The sequence below is a fragment of the Oncorhynchus mykiss genome, chromosome 16 (genome assembly GCF_013265735.2).
Source record: "Oncorhynchus mykiss isolate Arlee chromosome 16, USDA_OmykA_1.1, whole genome shotgun sequence".
NCBI classification, from domain to species: Eukaryota; Metazoa; Chordata; class Actinopteri; order Salmoniformes; family Salmonidae; genus Oncorhynchus; species Oncorhynchus mykiss.
Genome location: NC_048580.1, coordinates 56,570,125 through 56,586,191, shown reverse-complemented (window position 1 = coordinate 56,586,191; position 16,067 = coordinate 56,570,125). Strand labels below are relative to the sequence as shown.

The 16,067-nt window shown below is 47.9% G+C and overlaps 1 protein-coding gene across 3 annotated transcripts in view; it reads left to right on the top strand.

The window, feature by feature from the left end:
• Positions 1–16,067, top strand: part of LOC110492379 (nuclear receptor coactivator 3) — a 109,776-nt gene extending 93,709 nt beyond the window's left edge. For all 3 annotated transcript variants that reach the window (XM_036947353.1, XM_036947354.1, XM_036947355.1), the window contains 18 exons: positions 3,145–3,245; positions 3,353–3,527; positions 7,538–7,720; positions 7,924–8,010; positions 8,216–8,356; positions 8,611–8,758; positions 9,316–9,857; positions 10,017–11,098; positions 11,291–11,408; positions 11,546–11,719; positions 11,872–12,102; positions 12,276–12,381; positions 12,532–13,030; positions 13,112–13,213; positions 13,401–13,635; positions 13,958–14,135; positions 14,235–14,427; positions 15,170–16,067. In XM_036947353.1, the coding sequence (XP_036803248.1) occupies positions 3,145–3,245; positions 3,353–3,527; positions 7,538–7,720; positions 7,924–8,010; positions 8,216–8,356; positions 8,611–8,758; positions 9,316–9,857; positions 10,017–11,098; positions 11,291–11,408; positions 11,546–11,719; positions 11,872–12,102; positions 12,276–12,381; positions 12,532–13,030; positions 13,112–13,213; positions 13,401–13,635; positions 13,958–14,135; positions 14,235–14,427; positions 15,170–15,181 (4,307 nt within the window). In that variant the 3' untranslated portion in view covers positions 15,182–16,067. The remainder of the gene's footprint in view (positions 1–3,144; positions 3,246–3,352; positions 3,528–7,537; positions 7,721–7,923; positions 8,011–8,215; positions 8,357–8,610; positions 8,759–9,315; positions 9,858–10,016; positions 11,099–11,290; positions 11,409–11,545; positions 11,720–11,871; positions 12,103–12,275; positions 12,382–12,531; positions 13,031–13,111; positions 13,214–13,400; positions 13,636–13,957; positions 14,136–14,234; positions 14,428–15,169) is intronic.

The window sequence follows — 16,067 nt, the reverse complement described above, 5'->3', positions numbered from 1 at the left end:
TTACTAGTGACGGTACATAATATGGGTATGCCTGTAGTCAGTCCACATTGGTTTAGTGTGGTAGGCGGACAGAAATACTTCTGCTCGAACGCCGAAGATCTATCCTCTAATTTCTAACCTTTCTGGCTCTAGAAGTTAATATTGACCGACAGAAATAGTACCGTTTGGCCTAACGGACTAAATCTGGAATTTATCACTCATTGCTCTTACGCTAAAGAATACTACCAGAGGTGCACTGTAGCCTCTTCAGAATAGAATTCCACAGCAAAGTCTAATTCTATATTAGATTCCTTACACCGGGGCGTCATAAATGTATATTATCAAAATGACCCAAACGTGCATCCTGGTTTTAGTCTTCACAAGGGGGCGCCATAAATGTAATGTCTTTACTATCATTAACTGAAGACTGATAGTTTTTATCAAAGATTCTCTGTAATTAGTTATTACGTGATCAACTGATTAATCACGTAACTAATTAACTAGGAAGTCGGGGCCCCAAGGAAAAATATTTAGATTACAAAGTTATAATTTCCTAAAATAACTTTTCAGATATTTTATCTGATCAATTAGTCTTCAAATTAATGAATTATTTACTTTACCTCACGTTAGTCTCATTCCAAATGTCGTAAATTGTTGGTTATCTGCACGAACCCAGTCTTCACTATGAGTCATCCATACATCAATTGTCTTAAATCATTTATTTATAACTAAGTAATTCACAGAAATGCATAAACAAACAAGGTAAATGTGGTCTGCACATGAACGCTCACTCATTCGGGAACAATTGCAATCAATATATATATTTACGCTCAGTGTGTCGTCTTGATCGCTGGTGAAAAGTTCATTTATTTTGTAGAATTGTCCGTCTCTCTCCCTCTCTCTCTCGGTTGTGGTTAGAGGGGATTGTTCAGAGTGACATTCATTATAGAATGGTTGTTTCGGCGGTTGTCATCCTTCGCATTCAATGATACCGAATTCCTAGCTTCAGACTAGTAATTCATATCAAAGACTTGTTCTTATTCTGTCGGTATCGATAGTCTAAGAGTTTAGCCACGTGGTATGGTTAAAAGATTCAGCAATAGTCTACAACCTTTGTCATCCTAATGGAGAAAAACATGGTCTGCAACCTTTAGCCATCTCGTAATTGAGGTAAGCTCGGTCTGCTGATCGAAAACCCGAGTGGGGGTTTTATTCGGAAGGGCCGAAGAGGGCTGTCCCAAGATGTCTGACCCTAACTGGGCTCAGGGGCGGTGCAGGATGTCTGACCCTAACTGGGCTCAGGGGCGGTCCTCTGATTTAGTTCAAATCAAAAGGGAATTGTATTTTTCTTCATTAAACAGTCCAAAATCATATTACACAATTATACAAACAGTATCATACTCACTCATTCATCTTATACAACAATTAGATGTAAATCTCATATCTGAGGCTATTATATAAACAGCGTTATGGTAATGTGGCCACACCGTCTCCCATGAGCTTCCCAAGTTGTGACAAACGGAACAGTTCGTAGCTGGATTCTTCACCGATCTTTTATACTTTCTCCGGAACATGAAATTTGTTCGTACCTCAAGTTCTGTGAGGTGGAAGGATTTCCTTTGTTCTCCATGAAAATCTACTCTCTCTACTGTGTGGCCATGTGGCAGGGTCTTCTCAGGAATTTACGACATCGCTCTGACCACAGCAACCTAATTGAAGGAGGCAAGGGGGAGGCAGGGAGAGGGGGATGGGCTTGCTATTCCCAAAGAGGCCAACGTCATGACACCACCATAGTTCCCTGTGCCTAAGAACACCAAGATAACCTGCCTAAATGACTACCGACCGTAGCACTCACGTTTGTAGCCATGAAATGCTTTGAAAGGCTGGTCATGGCTCACATCAACACCATTATCCCAGACACACTAGACCCACTCCAATTTGCATACCACCCCAACAGATCCACAGATGATCTGCACTCCCTCTGCAACTGGATCCTGGACTTCCTGACAGGCCACCCCCAGGTGGTAAGGGTAGGTAACAACACATCCACCACACTGATCCTCAACACAAGGGCCCCTCAGGGGTGCGTGCTCAGTACCGTCCTGTACTCCCTGTTCACTCATGACAGGCACGACTCCAACACCATCATTAAGTTTGCTGATGACACAACAGTGGTAGGCCTGATCACTGACAACGATGGGACAGCCTATAGGGAGGAGGCCAGAAACCTCTTCCTCAATGTGATCAAGACAAAGGAGATGAATGTGGACTACAGGAAAAGGAGGACGGAGCACGGCCCCATTCTCATCGACGGGGCTGTAGTGGAGCAGGTTGAAAGCTTCAAGTTCCTTGGCGTCCACATCACCAACAAACTAACATGGTCTAAGCAAACTTAGACAGTCATGAAGAAGGCACGACAAAACCTATTCCCCCTCAGGAGACTGAAAAGATTTGGCATAGGTCTGACCTGTTGCATCACTACCTGATATGGCAACTGCTCGGCCTGCGACCGCGAGGCACTACAGAGGGTAGTGCAAATGGCCCAGTACATCACCGGGGCCCAGCTTCCTGCCATCCAGGACCTCTATACCAGGTGGTGTCAGAGGAAGGCCCTAAAAATTGTCAACGACTCCAACCACCCTAGTCATAGAATGTTCTCTCAGCTTCCGCATGTCAAGCGGTATTGGAGCGCCAAGTCTAGGTCCAAGAGGCTTCTAAACAGCTTCTACCCCCAAGCCATAAGACTCCTGAACAGCTAATCAAATGCCCCCCCACCCATCTTGCTGCTACTCTCTGTTATTACCTATGTATTGTCACTTTAATAACTCTACCTACATGTACGTAATTACCTCAATTACCTCGACACCGGAGCCCCCGCACATTGACACATTGACACGTTGACTCTGTACCGGTTCCCCCTGTATATAGCCCCGCTATTGTTATTTACTGCTGCTCTTTAATTATTTGTTATTCTTATCGCTTACATTTTGGGGGGTATTTTCTTAAAACTGCATTGTTGGTTAAGGGCTTGTAAGTAAGCATTTCACTGTAAGGTCTACACCTGCACATGTGATAAATGTGAATAATAATAATTTGATTTGATTTTTTACGGTGTACTTGATTGTAGAGTCAGGCATATCTGACTGTACTGTCTCCTCCGTTCAGGCAAAGCGTCCTCCAATGATGACGATGTACAGAAGTCGGACGTGTCCTCCACGGGACAGGGGGTCATAGACAAAGACCACCTCGGGCCGCTTCTGCTTCAGGTGAGACCAAAGGTCACTACTCTCCTCTTTGATTGGCTGGCTGTGCTGACTCTGGCCTCTTATTGGCCTTTGTACTGACTGTTCATGTGTTTTCCCTCTTTCCTCAGGCCCTGGATGGTTTTCTGTTTGTGGTGAACCGGGAGGGCAGCATAGTGTTTGTGTCTGACAACGTGACCCAGTACCTGCAGTACAAACAGGAGGAGCTCATCAACACTTCCGTCTACAACATCCTCCATGAGGACGACAGGGAGGAGTTCCACAAGAACCTGCCCAAGACCAATGGTACCACACACACACACACACACACACTGTGACCCACCTGCTCACACACAGAGAGCTAGTGCTAAGCAGACAGAGCGTGGCAGAGCTGTCAGTCACACTCAATGGGCCAGACAGTGTAAAACAGGCCTGTGTTATATTCAGATATCATGGCAGCCATCTGGAAACTACTCACTACTGAATAATGCACCTCTGCACTTCCCCAGCTTTCATTCTCTGTGTGTGTGTGTCTATTTATAAAGCTGATTAATTATGGATACGGGTGCTCAGCTGATTTACTCCCCAGCAGTGGCAGCGGCTCCAAAGTGTCATCATCTCTCACTCTGTGTTTTGTACTTTCTGTCTTTTTCACCTATTCTCTTGTCTTTTTTTATACTTAACTTAGTGTTCAATAATGTGGTTGGTAGGACTCTAGTTTCTTTCTTTTGCTTTCCCTTTCTCTATATTTATTTTGTATTCTCTCTCCTCCCTGCACCTCTCCCCCATCATTATCTCTGACCCCGTGAATGAAATACGCTCTCTCTGCACATTGCTGTGAGATGACCACTCACCACTCAACTGGGGCTTCACACACACACACACACACACACACACACACACACACACACACACACTTACACAATCCCCTGTGTGTGTATAGGGGGTGGGATGTTTTTGTTTCTTGTGCGTGTCTGTTTTCTCCCTGAATCGACCCCTCTGTCCAGACTAAGTGCTGGTTAATTGTGTCTGAGGGGAAATGCCGGGCCTCACGGCCAGGCGGTGTTGTTGTCTCCATCAGGCTGGAGAAAGGATCCTAACGGTCTAAGACCTTGTTAAATCATCTCTCAGTATCAGTTAGAAACCCCCATGCCCTAGGGCCCCTTCTCTGTCCCTTCACCTGCCCTGTCAGAAACAGACAGGTGGAGGCCTTGGTCCCTGATAAGGCATCAGACAGACTGGAGGCCTTGGTCACTGATAAGGCATCAGACAGACTGGAGGCCTTGGTCCCTGATAAGGCATTAGACAGACTGGAGGACTTTGTCCCTGATAAGGCTTCATACAGACTGGAGGACTTTGTCCCTGATAAGGCTTCAGACAGACTGGAGGACTTGGTCCCTGATAAGACATCAGACAGACTGGAGGACTTTGTCCCTGATAAGACATCAGACAGACTGGAGGACTTTGTCCCTAATAAGGCTTCAGACAGACTTGAGGACTTTGTCCCTGATAAGGCTTCAGACAGACTGGAGGACTTGGTCCCTGATAAGGCATCACAGACTGGAGGACTTTGTCCCTGATCAGGCTTCAGACAAACCTTGGGGGAGACTGGGGCCCTGTTCCAGACCTTCCTCTCTCATGTCTTAATCTTTGATCTCACATGACTGAATAGGAGAGAGGCCATGTAATGGAACCTGTGCTATTTTAACACCTTTTTAATTGTGTTTGTGTCAGACAAGAGAGCATGTAGGATGGATGCTAAAAATATTTTCACAGGGCCTACAGTAGGATCTCTCTCTTTGAAGTTTAGTTGAGCACCCCTCCCCCACCCCATCCCCTTTCTTGTGAAGGTGACCCTCTGGGTGGCTGTGCTCTGATGAGGAGTCAGGGCCCAAATCAGGATAGATGGCTGGGTGTACCTGCCTACCTGGCTGCTCTGCTCCCCTCCTGCCCCCGGCAGCTGCACAGGGCTGCAGGGATATTGGAAATCGACACTTCAGCTACATTAATCCCATGGTCCATTTAGCCAGCAATCAGAACGAGAGGGGATACTTCTGCTTTTAGATTTAAGAAGGAAAGTAGTAATACTCTAGCAAGCAGTGCTGATTCATCTGTCACGTGTGTTGTGTGTGTGTGTTGGTGTCCCAATATTTGAACGATTTAGAAGACTACACAATGCATCTTTCTTGAATGAATCTCATGTTTGTCTCTGGTTGTGCCGTGTGTCCTTGTTGTATTCTCCGACTGCAAGTCGCTCCGGATAAGCGTGTTAGCTAAATGATATAATGTTATGTGTGACACTGACTAAATGTGTTTGTGCGTATACTGACACACACAGAGTTTGTCAGTATACTGTACATACTTTAGGTCTGGGGCTCTCTATCCGTGTCCCATCCTATAACTGGATGTACTGATGCCTCTCTTTAATGAGGAATGCTATTGTTTTTCTTGAGTTTTTTGGTAATTTTGTATACAGTGCCTTCAGAAAATATTCACACCCCTTGACTTTTTCCACATTTAGTTGTGTTACAGCCATATTAATATGAAATTCATTATATTGCTAAATCATTTTTGGTCACTGACCTACACACAATACCCCATAATGTCAATGTGGAATTATGTTTTTCAACATTTTTACAATTAGTAAAAGATTTTAAGCTGAAATGTGTTGAGTCAATAAGTATTCATCCCCTTTCGGAAAGGCTAAATAAGTTCAGGGGTAAAATTCGCATAACAAGTCACATAATAAGTTGCATGGACTCATTCTGTGTGCAATAATAGTGTTTAACATCTCTGTACCCCACACATACAATTATCTGTAAGGTCCCTCAGTTGAGCAGTGAACTTCAAACACAGATTCAACGACAAAGACCAGAGATGTTTTCCAATGCCTCGCAAATATTGGAACATTGGATTTTAAATTAACATTGAATATCCCTTTGAGCATGGTGAATTTATTAATGACACCTTGGGTGGTGTATCAATACACCCAGGCACTACAAATATACAGGTGTCCTTCCTGACTCAGTTGCTCGGAGAGGAAGGAAACCGCTCAGGGATTTCACCATAAGCCCAATCAATCAATCAATCAATTGTATTTATAAAGCCCTTTTTACATAAGCCGATGTCACAAAGTGCTATACAGAAACCCAGCCTAAAACCCCAAACAGCAAGCAATGCAGATGTAGAAGCACGATGGCTAGGAAAAACTCCCTAGAAAGGCAGGAACCTAGGAAGAAACCTAGAAAGGAACCAGGCTCTGAGCAGTGGCCAGGCCTCTTCTGGCTGTGCCGGGTTGAGATTATAACAGAACATGGCTAAGATGTTCAAATGTTCATAGATGACCAGTGGGGTCAAATAATTGCAGTGTTTGCAGAGGTTGCAACAGGTCAGCACTGGTGACTTTGGTGACTAATGGTGACTTTTAAACAGAGTTTAATGGCTGTGATAGGATAAAACGGAGGATGGATCAACAACATTGTAGTACTAACCTAATTGGCAGAGTGAAAAGAAGGAAGCCTGTACAGAATACAAATATTCAAAAACATGCGTCCTGTTTGCAAACAAGGAACTAAAGTAATACTGAAAAAAATGTGGCAAGCAATTAACGTTTTGTCCTGAATATAAAGTGTTATGTTTGGGGCAAATCCAATGCAATATATTACTGAGTACCACTCTCCATATTTTCAAGCATAGTGGTGGCTGCATCATGTTATGGTTATGCTTGTAATCGTTAAGGACTGGGGAGTTCTTCAGGATAAAAAGAAATGGAATGGCGTTAAGCACAGGCAAAATCCTAGAGGAAAAGCTTGTTCAGTCTGTTTTCCACCAGACACTGGGAGATGAATTTACCTTTCAGCAGGACAATAACCTAAAACACAAGGCCAAATCTACACTGGACTTACCCAGAAAGACTCACAACTGTAATCGCTGCCAAAGGTGCTTCTACAAAATATTGACTCAGGGGTATGAATCCTTATGCAAATTAAACATTTGCTAAAATTTCTAAAAACATGTTTTCACTTTATCATTATTAAAAGGGAAGGGGGATACCTAGTCAGTTGTATGGAGTATTGTGTGTAGATGGGTGAGAGAAAAAAAATCAATTGAATCCATTTTGAATTCTGGCTGTGTGTGTAATAAGTCAAAGGGTGTGAATACTTCCTGAAGGCACCGTGTTTGTATTCTATAGTATTTTGTAAATTGTGTGCCTGCAGGGCTCCCTTGTAAAAGAGACATTGGTCTCAATGAGACTCCTTGTTGAAATATTTGTATGTACTACATGTATATTGATGTGTGTGTCTCGTCCTCCACAGTTAATGGGGTGTCCTGGGGTGGGGAGGCGCCACGTCAGAAGAGCCACACCTTCACCTGTCGCATGCTGGTCAAGTTTGGCCACACCCACGGACCTGTGGAGGAGGGACCAGGAGGGCCGCGCTACGAGACCATGCAATGCTTTGCCTTGACCCAGCCCAAGGCCATGATCGAAGAGGGGGAAGGTACGGACACCCGCACACACAGACAGACTGCGACATACAAACATACAATATTACACACACAAACACACAACACACACACAATCTTACACACAAACACACAACACACACACAATATCATACACACACCTGACACACACACACACACACAAACCCAAACTTAATGTATGTGCATGTGTAGCTAAACTATTTCCCTTCTTCCTTAGACCTGCAGTCGTGTATGATCTGTGTGGCCCGTCGTGTGACTGCTGTAGAGAGAACAGAGAGCTTCAACACCCGGCACGAGCTCTCAGGTGAGACTGACCAGAACACAATTGATGTTTTTGACTTGTGTTGCAAACCTGGTTGCAGAGTTTGATTTAATGAAGCCTTGTGTGTACAAAAATGGTACAATATCCTTAAATAGGTATATACATTTACAAAAAACTTGCACAATATCTTTCAATAGGTATATACTATCTATGCTCCACAATCTCCAGCTCCTCTTCTTCCCTCCAGGTAAGCTGATCCAGATAGACCAGAACTCGCTGCGTGCGTCAATGCGTCCTGGCTGGGAGGATCTGCTGAGGCGCTGTATCCAAATGTTCCTACAGCACAGTGACGGACAACCCTGGTCCCACAAACGCCATTATCACGAGGGTACGCCCACACACACACCTGTACCAATACACACACCTGTTATACGCAGTCGCACATGCATATGGTACCTGTCCCAAAACACACAAACCTGTTCCAAAACACACATACCTGTCCAAAAACACGCATGAATGGCATCACTAAGAGACATTTCTGTCATGATACCACCAACCCTATACGTCTCCTTTGATATATATTTCACTTCCATATCTTGATATGAACCCATTGTATTTGCCCCCTTGTCCTTGGCCCAACAGCTTTCCTACAGGGTCACGCTGAGACCCCCCTGTACCGTTTTTCTCTCTCGGACGGCACCCCTGTCACGGCCCAGACCAAGAGTAAGCTGTATCGCCACCCCATGAGCAACGAGGCCCAGGGCTTCATATCCACCCACCTGCTACAGAGGTACACACACACACACACCTTCTGAGGTAGAAAACAAGTTATACACATTCTTGCTACCTTTGCAAGACACAGAGTACACACACACAGACACACACACAGCTGAGGGAACTGATGCCTACTGATATCCACAACATCCTCCCTATGCTTGGCAGATAGCTCTGAAGGCTTGTATAGATGCTTCACTCAGTGGAGAATGCCCACAGGCCACCTGGTGGTTTTCTTCCATTCTCAGTAAAAGGAATATATACAATTATTGTGCTTGACAAGTCTCAAAAAACACTTGGAAGAAGTAAGGTTGTGTAGTGAATTGAAGAGCACCTCGTTCTCATTGTGAATAGATAGTCTTTTCCCATTAACATATTTTTGTATTATTTAAATTACTTTCTTCAGTGTGTATGTACTTCAGTTCCATCTTCTGACTATTCAAGAGGCTCTTCTGGTAGACTGGATCTGAGCGTTTACAAGAGTAGAGCGCCAAGGATGTCATAATAACCTCACTTCTCTCACATGCTCTTTTCTCCTCCTGCTCCTTCTCACCTCCTCATCCTCTCTTCCAGGGAGCAGCATGGCTATCGCTCTGCCCAGGGCGGGGGCATGATGCCAGGGCCTATGAGGCAGCAGGGCATGGGGGGCCCCAACCCCAACGCCCAGATGAACATGCCCCCTGGTGGAGGTATGGGGGGTATGAACCGGGGCTACGGGCCCATGAACGAACAGAGCCACATGGGACAGATGGGAGGTGGTTCAATGTACGGAGGGAATGGAGGTGGTGGTGGCAGCAGGGGAGGCATGGGCAACAGAATGATGCAGATGAATCAGATGAATCAGTTGAACCAGATGGGCCAGATGAACCAAATGAATCAGATGGGTCATCAGATGAACCACACAGGTCCAGGGAACCACCCTGGCATGCAGCAACATCAGCACCCCCAGCAGCAACATCAGCAGCCCCCCTTCCAGAGCAGTGGGGGGTACGGACTGGGGGGTATGAACAGCCCCTTGGGGAGTCCCCGGATGATTGGCCCCCAGCAGGGGCTCCTGATGTCCCCCCGAAACCGAGGCAGCCCCAAGATGGGTGCCAGTCAGTACTCACCTGGAGGTACGTCAATCAGGGGGGTACACTATAACTTTGCATAGTTTTGCTGTGCTTCATAAAACACTAGATGATCAATCTTAGGTTTTTGCATTTTTTAAAAATGTTTTTGGTTTGTAGAAGTTGTAGTACAGTTTCTAACCGTGTGTTTTGTTTCTGTCCCAGACATGCACTCCCCCATGGGCCCTCATGGAGGAGGAGGTAGCACCTCTTTCTCCAGCAGCTCCCTCAACGCCCTGCAGGCCATCAGCGAGGGGGTCGGGAGCTCCCTCCCCTCCACCCTCACCTCTCCCTCCCCGGCCAACAAACCAGACAGCTCCCCCAGCGTCCACTCCTCCTCTCAGTCCACCCAGCCCAGTCACCCTGCCAAATCCGGCCCGGATGACTCCAAAAGCCCAACAGGAGGCCTGGGTCCTGCGCCCAGCGTGCACCCCCTCCACCAACACCATCACCACCACCCACACCACCAGTCCGAGAGCTCTGGAGACAGGTTGGACAGCCAGGCCCCGGCAGACAGCAAGGAGCCCAGAGAGGGGGCCATCGAGGCTGGGGTGAGCTCAGAACCCACCCGGAGAGTCCCAGACGGTAAGGGCCATAAGAAGCTGCTGCAGCTGCTGACCTCCCCCACTGAGGAGCTGGGGTTAGGGGGAACTGGCTCCGCCTTGCCCTCTATACCTCCCCCACCAGGCAGCAGCAACACCCCAGCAGGGTCCGACACTAAGGACCCCACAGGAAGCATTTCCAGCCCTTCCTCTACTGGAGTATCCTCCTCTTCCTCAGCCTCCACCAATCAGGGCCAGGCGTCGGGCACAGCTCTGGCCAATGCTCTGGCCTCTGCCCACTACACGGCGTCGCTGCAGGAGAAGCACAAGATCCTCCACAAGCTGCTGCAGAACAGCAACACACCCGATGAGGTGGCCAAGATCACAGCCGAGGCCACTGGCAAGGTGACCCTGGGTGGCCAGGAAGTCCCAGGGGAGGTGGGGGCTGTAGGAGCAGGAGGAGTGACAGAGCCTAAGCAAGAGCAGCACAGCCCCAAGAAGGAGAAGACCCACGCGCTCCTCCACTACCTCCTCAACAAGGATGATACTAAAGAGCCAGTGGATGTGAAACCCAAGCCTGAGGAGCTGGAAGGAAAGGGGCCCCCAGGAGCCACTGCCGGCCCCCCACCCAGAGGCCCTGGCGCTGGACCCGGCCCAACAGCTGAACACCCAGAGAGCAAGATCAAGTCAGAGCCGCCTGATGAGGTAACCACACAGTGTGGTGGTCAGATCATTACATTACTGGTAGATTATTACAATTTCATGAGTATACCTACTAATAAACACGTTGCCCATTGGCCTTCACTTTGAACATTTTCATTACTATGAAGTGCTTAACCTCTGTAGGTTGTGTGATACTGTGTTGTTGCTGATACATGTGTATCTATCTCTTCCCAGTTGGACAACCTGGAGTCCATCCTGGGAGGTTTGAGGGGTTCTGGCTCTGAGTTCTACCCCGAGCAGGGAGTAGGAGGAGGGAACAAGGCCCAGGGTTGCCTCGACGAGAACCTGCAAGGTAGAACTGTTCACATTGAGCGTGTTGATGAAAAAAAGTTTTAGGCCTAGCTGAAAAAGTAACCTCCTCAGAGAATCTGGACACCAGACTAACATGTACCTGTTCTATCTGCTGTGTCCCTCTGGGTGTGTGTTCAGGGAGTTCGGGGATGGCCCCTGGCCCACGAGGGCCCTTCCAGAGGGCCATGTCAGCAGACACCAAGCCTGGAGTGGTGGGGAGGCGCCCCATGCTCATCAAACAAGAGAACATGATGGGCAGCCCAGAAGGATACCCAGGGAACATGGGTGTTTGTCCACGAGGCGTTGGAACAAGTAACTTATTTAGTTATTTCACTCTCTTTCATGCGCTGACATTTGTCTTTCCTCTGTCTTGCTCTTTCCCCTACTATCTAAGTCTGGGTTTCAGTCTGTGTCATTGCTGCTTTGAAAAAAGAGCTCATCTGTTTGTGTTTTGTGTCCCCCAGGGCCGATGAACAGGGGCATGGGGGTTTCCCAGCGCTCTCCCATGGGGGGGTCAGGGGATTGGGGGATGCCCCGCTCCTGCGCCAGCCCCGTGGGCTCAGCCGGTCACCCCTCCATGAGCCGTCCTGGCATGGACTACAACTCCAAAGGCATGATGGGAGGGCCCATGGTGGGAAGGTCCAACAGTGTTCCTGGCACCAGATCCATGCTGCAGCAACAGCTAATGGACATGGGTACGTGTCTGTGTTTGTGGGTGTGCATTAGTCCATAAAATGAAGATGGCAGATGTAATCTCTGGGATGTCTTGCTTGTGTCTGTCTGTATGCACGTGTCTATATGTGTATGTAATCTGTATTGATTCTGAGAGATAAAATATCTGGTTAATGTGTGTTGTGTGTGTGCGCAGGAGGTTCTGGTGAGATGGGGATGAGTCCGTTCGGTCAGCAGGTCCAGCCCAACCAGTCTCCGTCCTGGTCTGACAGTGTGATGGGTATGGAGGGAAACCACAGCAGGTAAACTAACCCTCTTGCCCTCCATTAAAATGCACTGACCCCTGCTCTTATATCTAAATAATAGTTTTAATAATACATGATTTATACCAGGACAATTGGCAGCCAATGCCATTATGTCAAACAATTAACGGTTCTCCGTGCGTGTTTCAGGCGTCAATTTGGAAACGCCCTGGATGAGCTCCTGGCTCCGCCCACCACCAGCGAGGGCCAGAGTGATGAGCGAGCGCTGCTGGACCAGCTGGACTCTCTGCTCAACAACACGGACGGCATCGCACTGGAGGAGATCGACCGGGCCCTGGGCATCCCCGACTTGGTCAGCCAGGGCCAGGGGCCAGAGCAGCATGGTGAGCCCTTCCCCGGCCAGGATCCTTCCATAGTGCTGGAGCAGAAGCCTCTGTACGGCCAGGGCTACCCCGGACCCCCCTCAATGGCCATGCAGTCAGCCTACGGGGGGAGCCCTATGCAGGGCCAGCCCCAACAGGGTGGCTTCGGCCCCATGCTCTCCCAGATGGGCCCAGGGGGCAGCTTCCCAGGGATGGGAGGCATGGGGGGTATGGGTCACCCCCGTGCTAACATGATGAGACCCAGGATGATGAGCGCCACCAAACCCATGAGGCTCCAGCTGGCGCAGAGACTACAGGGCCAACAGGTAGAAGACACAGACACAGACAGACTGATAAACTCACACAGGACTTTATGCTGACAGCTTATTCTTTCCTCCCTCCCTCAGTTTATGAGTCAGACTCGGCAGGGGATGGCCATGAAGATGGAGAACCCTGGAGCAGGCAACCCTGGCTTGAGGCCGGGTATGCAGCCTAGCATGGGAGGACAGGTAGGCACTCCCCTTTCCTCCACACACACACACACACACACACACACACACACACACACACACACACACACACACACACAAACTAGCATATGGGAGCCACTTAGGCATAACCTTTCCTTGTTGTACATTACACACAGACATAAATCTAAATACACACACACTCACTATACCCCTTCCCCGTCCCCAGCCTGGCTTCCTGAATGCCCAGATGATGGCCCAGCGTAGCAGGGAGATGGTGACCATGCAGATGAGGAGACAGAGGATGATGATGCTAATGCAACAGCAACAGCAGCAGGCAGCAGCAGTGGCCGCCGCAGGGGGGTTCAGCCCCCCTCCCAACGTCACCGCCCCCGCCGGCATGGACACCCCTATGGGAGGCCCCAACCTGGGCCCCCAGCAGTTTGGCTACGGGGGAAACTACGGTGAGTTTGGGTTTGTTTGACCTGAAGGGCCACAGAGTGTTTCTGCTTCCTAGTGGTGAGTTTTGTACTTACAGTGGGACATGGAATGTGTGTGTGTTTATAATGAACATTTATCATTATTTGACAATGTTGGTAACCTGTTGAATAAAAGTGATAATGCCCTCAAAGCCGGTGTTTGGAGGATATATTGGCACGGTGCTTAACAACACCTGTGCCAATATCCTCCAAACCCTGGCTTTGAAGGCATTATCACTTAATTGGGTGTGGGTGTGGGTGCGTGCTTGCGTTCACATGCCATTGCTTATGTAACATGTTCCTTCAGGTATGGCCCAGCAGGGTGACCCGTCGTTTGGCCCTGCGGGCAGCAGTCCCCCCAGCACCATGATGTCAGGCCGCCTGGGTCCTCAGAATCCCATGATGCAACAGCATCCCCAGGGCGGACCCATGTACCAGAGCAATGACATGAAGGGCTGGTCGCAGGGAGGCATGGCCCGTAACAGGTGTGTGTGTAGCAGGGAGGGAGAGAGAAATAACCTACAACAACCAGTGACAACATTCGTAACCAACTAACCCACCTCCTTCCCTCCCTGTCTCTCCAGCTCGTACCCCCAGCAGCAGTTTTCCCAACAGGGCAACCCGGGGCAGCAGCAGTTTGTCCAAACGGGCAACCCAGGACAGTACGGGGGCATGATGATGAATGGGGGCATGCCTTCCAATGGAGGGGGGGGCCATATGGGGCAGATGGGGATGAACCCCATGGTGATGGGACGTATGCCGATGGGGCCTGATCAGGTACACCGCTGTTCTAAATGGTGTGTGTGTGTGTGTGTGTGTGTGTGTGTGTGTGTGTGTGTGTGTGTGTGTGTGTGTGTGTGTGTGTGTGTGTGTGTGTGTGTGTGTGTGTGTGTGTGTGTGTGTGTGTGTGTGTGTGTGTGTGTGTTTGTGTGTGTGTGTGTGTGTGTGTGCATGCATGAACCTACCAGCTCCCTCTCAGGTCAGATTTAGACGTTCATCCATGATTCTCAAATTTTGAAGATGTTCCAAAAATCTAATTGCTAAGTGTTTAAGGTTAAGTTTAGGTTTTAACTCCAAATTGTTAAGGTAAGGGTTAAGGTTTGGTATAGCCTTAAAACAGAAATATCAGAAACAACTTTCTATAGCTGGATTTGAACTTGCAACCTTTGGGATAAGAAGCAGATGCTTACGGTTTGGGGTAGGCTTAAAACAAAATATCAAAAACAACTTTCTATAGCTCGAACTTGCAACCTTTGGAATCAGAAGCAGATGCTTATGCCAGTCCACCATCCCTGTCCACAACGCCCTAGCAAAACCCAAACCTACTTGAAGGTTGTTGCTCCTAGTGGCCGGTTTCCATGTCATCTCCTGGCGCCCTCAGACATGGATGGATGTCGAAAACTGACTTGTATCATGGGTGACCTGGCTGGCACGCACAGTAAGCATGAGTGTTATCAATATTTATGTACTCACACACACAATGTCTCCAAACTAACCCCATTACCTCTCTTCCTTACAGAAATATTGCTGAACCTGAGACAGACGAGTGTGGTGGAACAGAACAGACTCACTGTGATCCTTTCAGAGAGATGAGTGCAGTGATGTGTGTGTGTGTGTGTGTGTGTGTGTGTGTGTGTGTGTGTGTGTGTGTGTGTGTGTGTGTGTGTGTAGTACTCTACTCCCACCAGTTGGGGGTGCTGCTCTCTGGACTCGAGGCAAGTGTTGGCAGTCTCACAGCTGGAGGAAAATAGACAGAGGACACACTATTCTACTCTCACTTCTTGTACATGAGACATGCTATGACACACACCAACACACACACCCCAAAACATCCATGTATCTAAAGACACACTGTGACACACAAACACACACACACATACACAAACTGACGGATCGAAATTAGAAGACATCCTCTCTCTCGTGAGATGTGACTACCATCATGCCAAGTTCACCCCTGGCCGTGGGAATTCTCTCTCTGCTTTGGAACGCTATGAGAGAAGACAGTGTTTCCTAGTTCTGGTCCTGGAGGACCACCGTGTATGCAGACAATGGCATCCAGTCTCTGAATCCACACTTAATGAATTATATATATAGTCCATTGTTGGAGAAGGTGGGAGTTGATTGTAATCACTGATACATGGTCAGCTATTTTCACATCCTCCTAATGATTAAGATTAGGGAACCCTGATCCTAGATCTGTGGTTAGGGGCAACTTCTACCTCTATAAGCTATATTACTATACTGATGAGCAGTCATGTAGTCAATAGCATATAGTCAATTCAGAAGTACAACACCAGTCAAAAGTTTGGACACACCTACTCATTCCAGGGTTTTTCTTTATTTAACACTATTTTCTGCATTGTAGAACAATAGTGAAGACATCAAAACTATGAAATAACACATATTGAATCATGGAG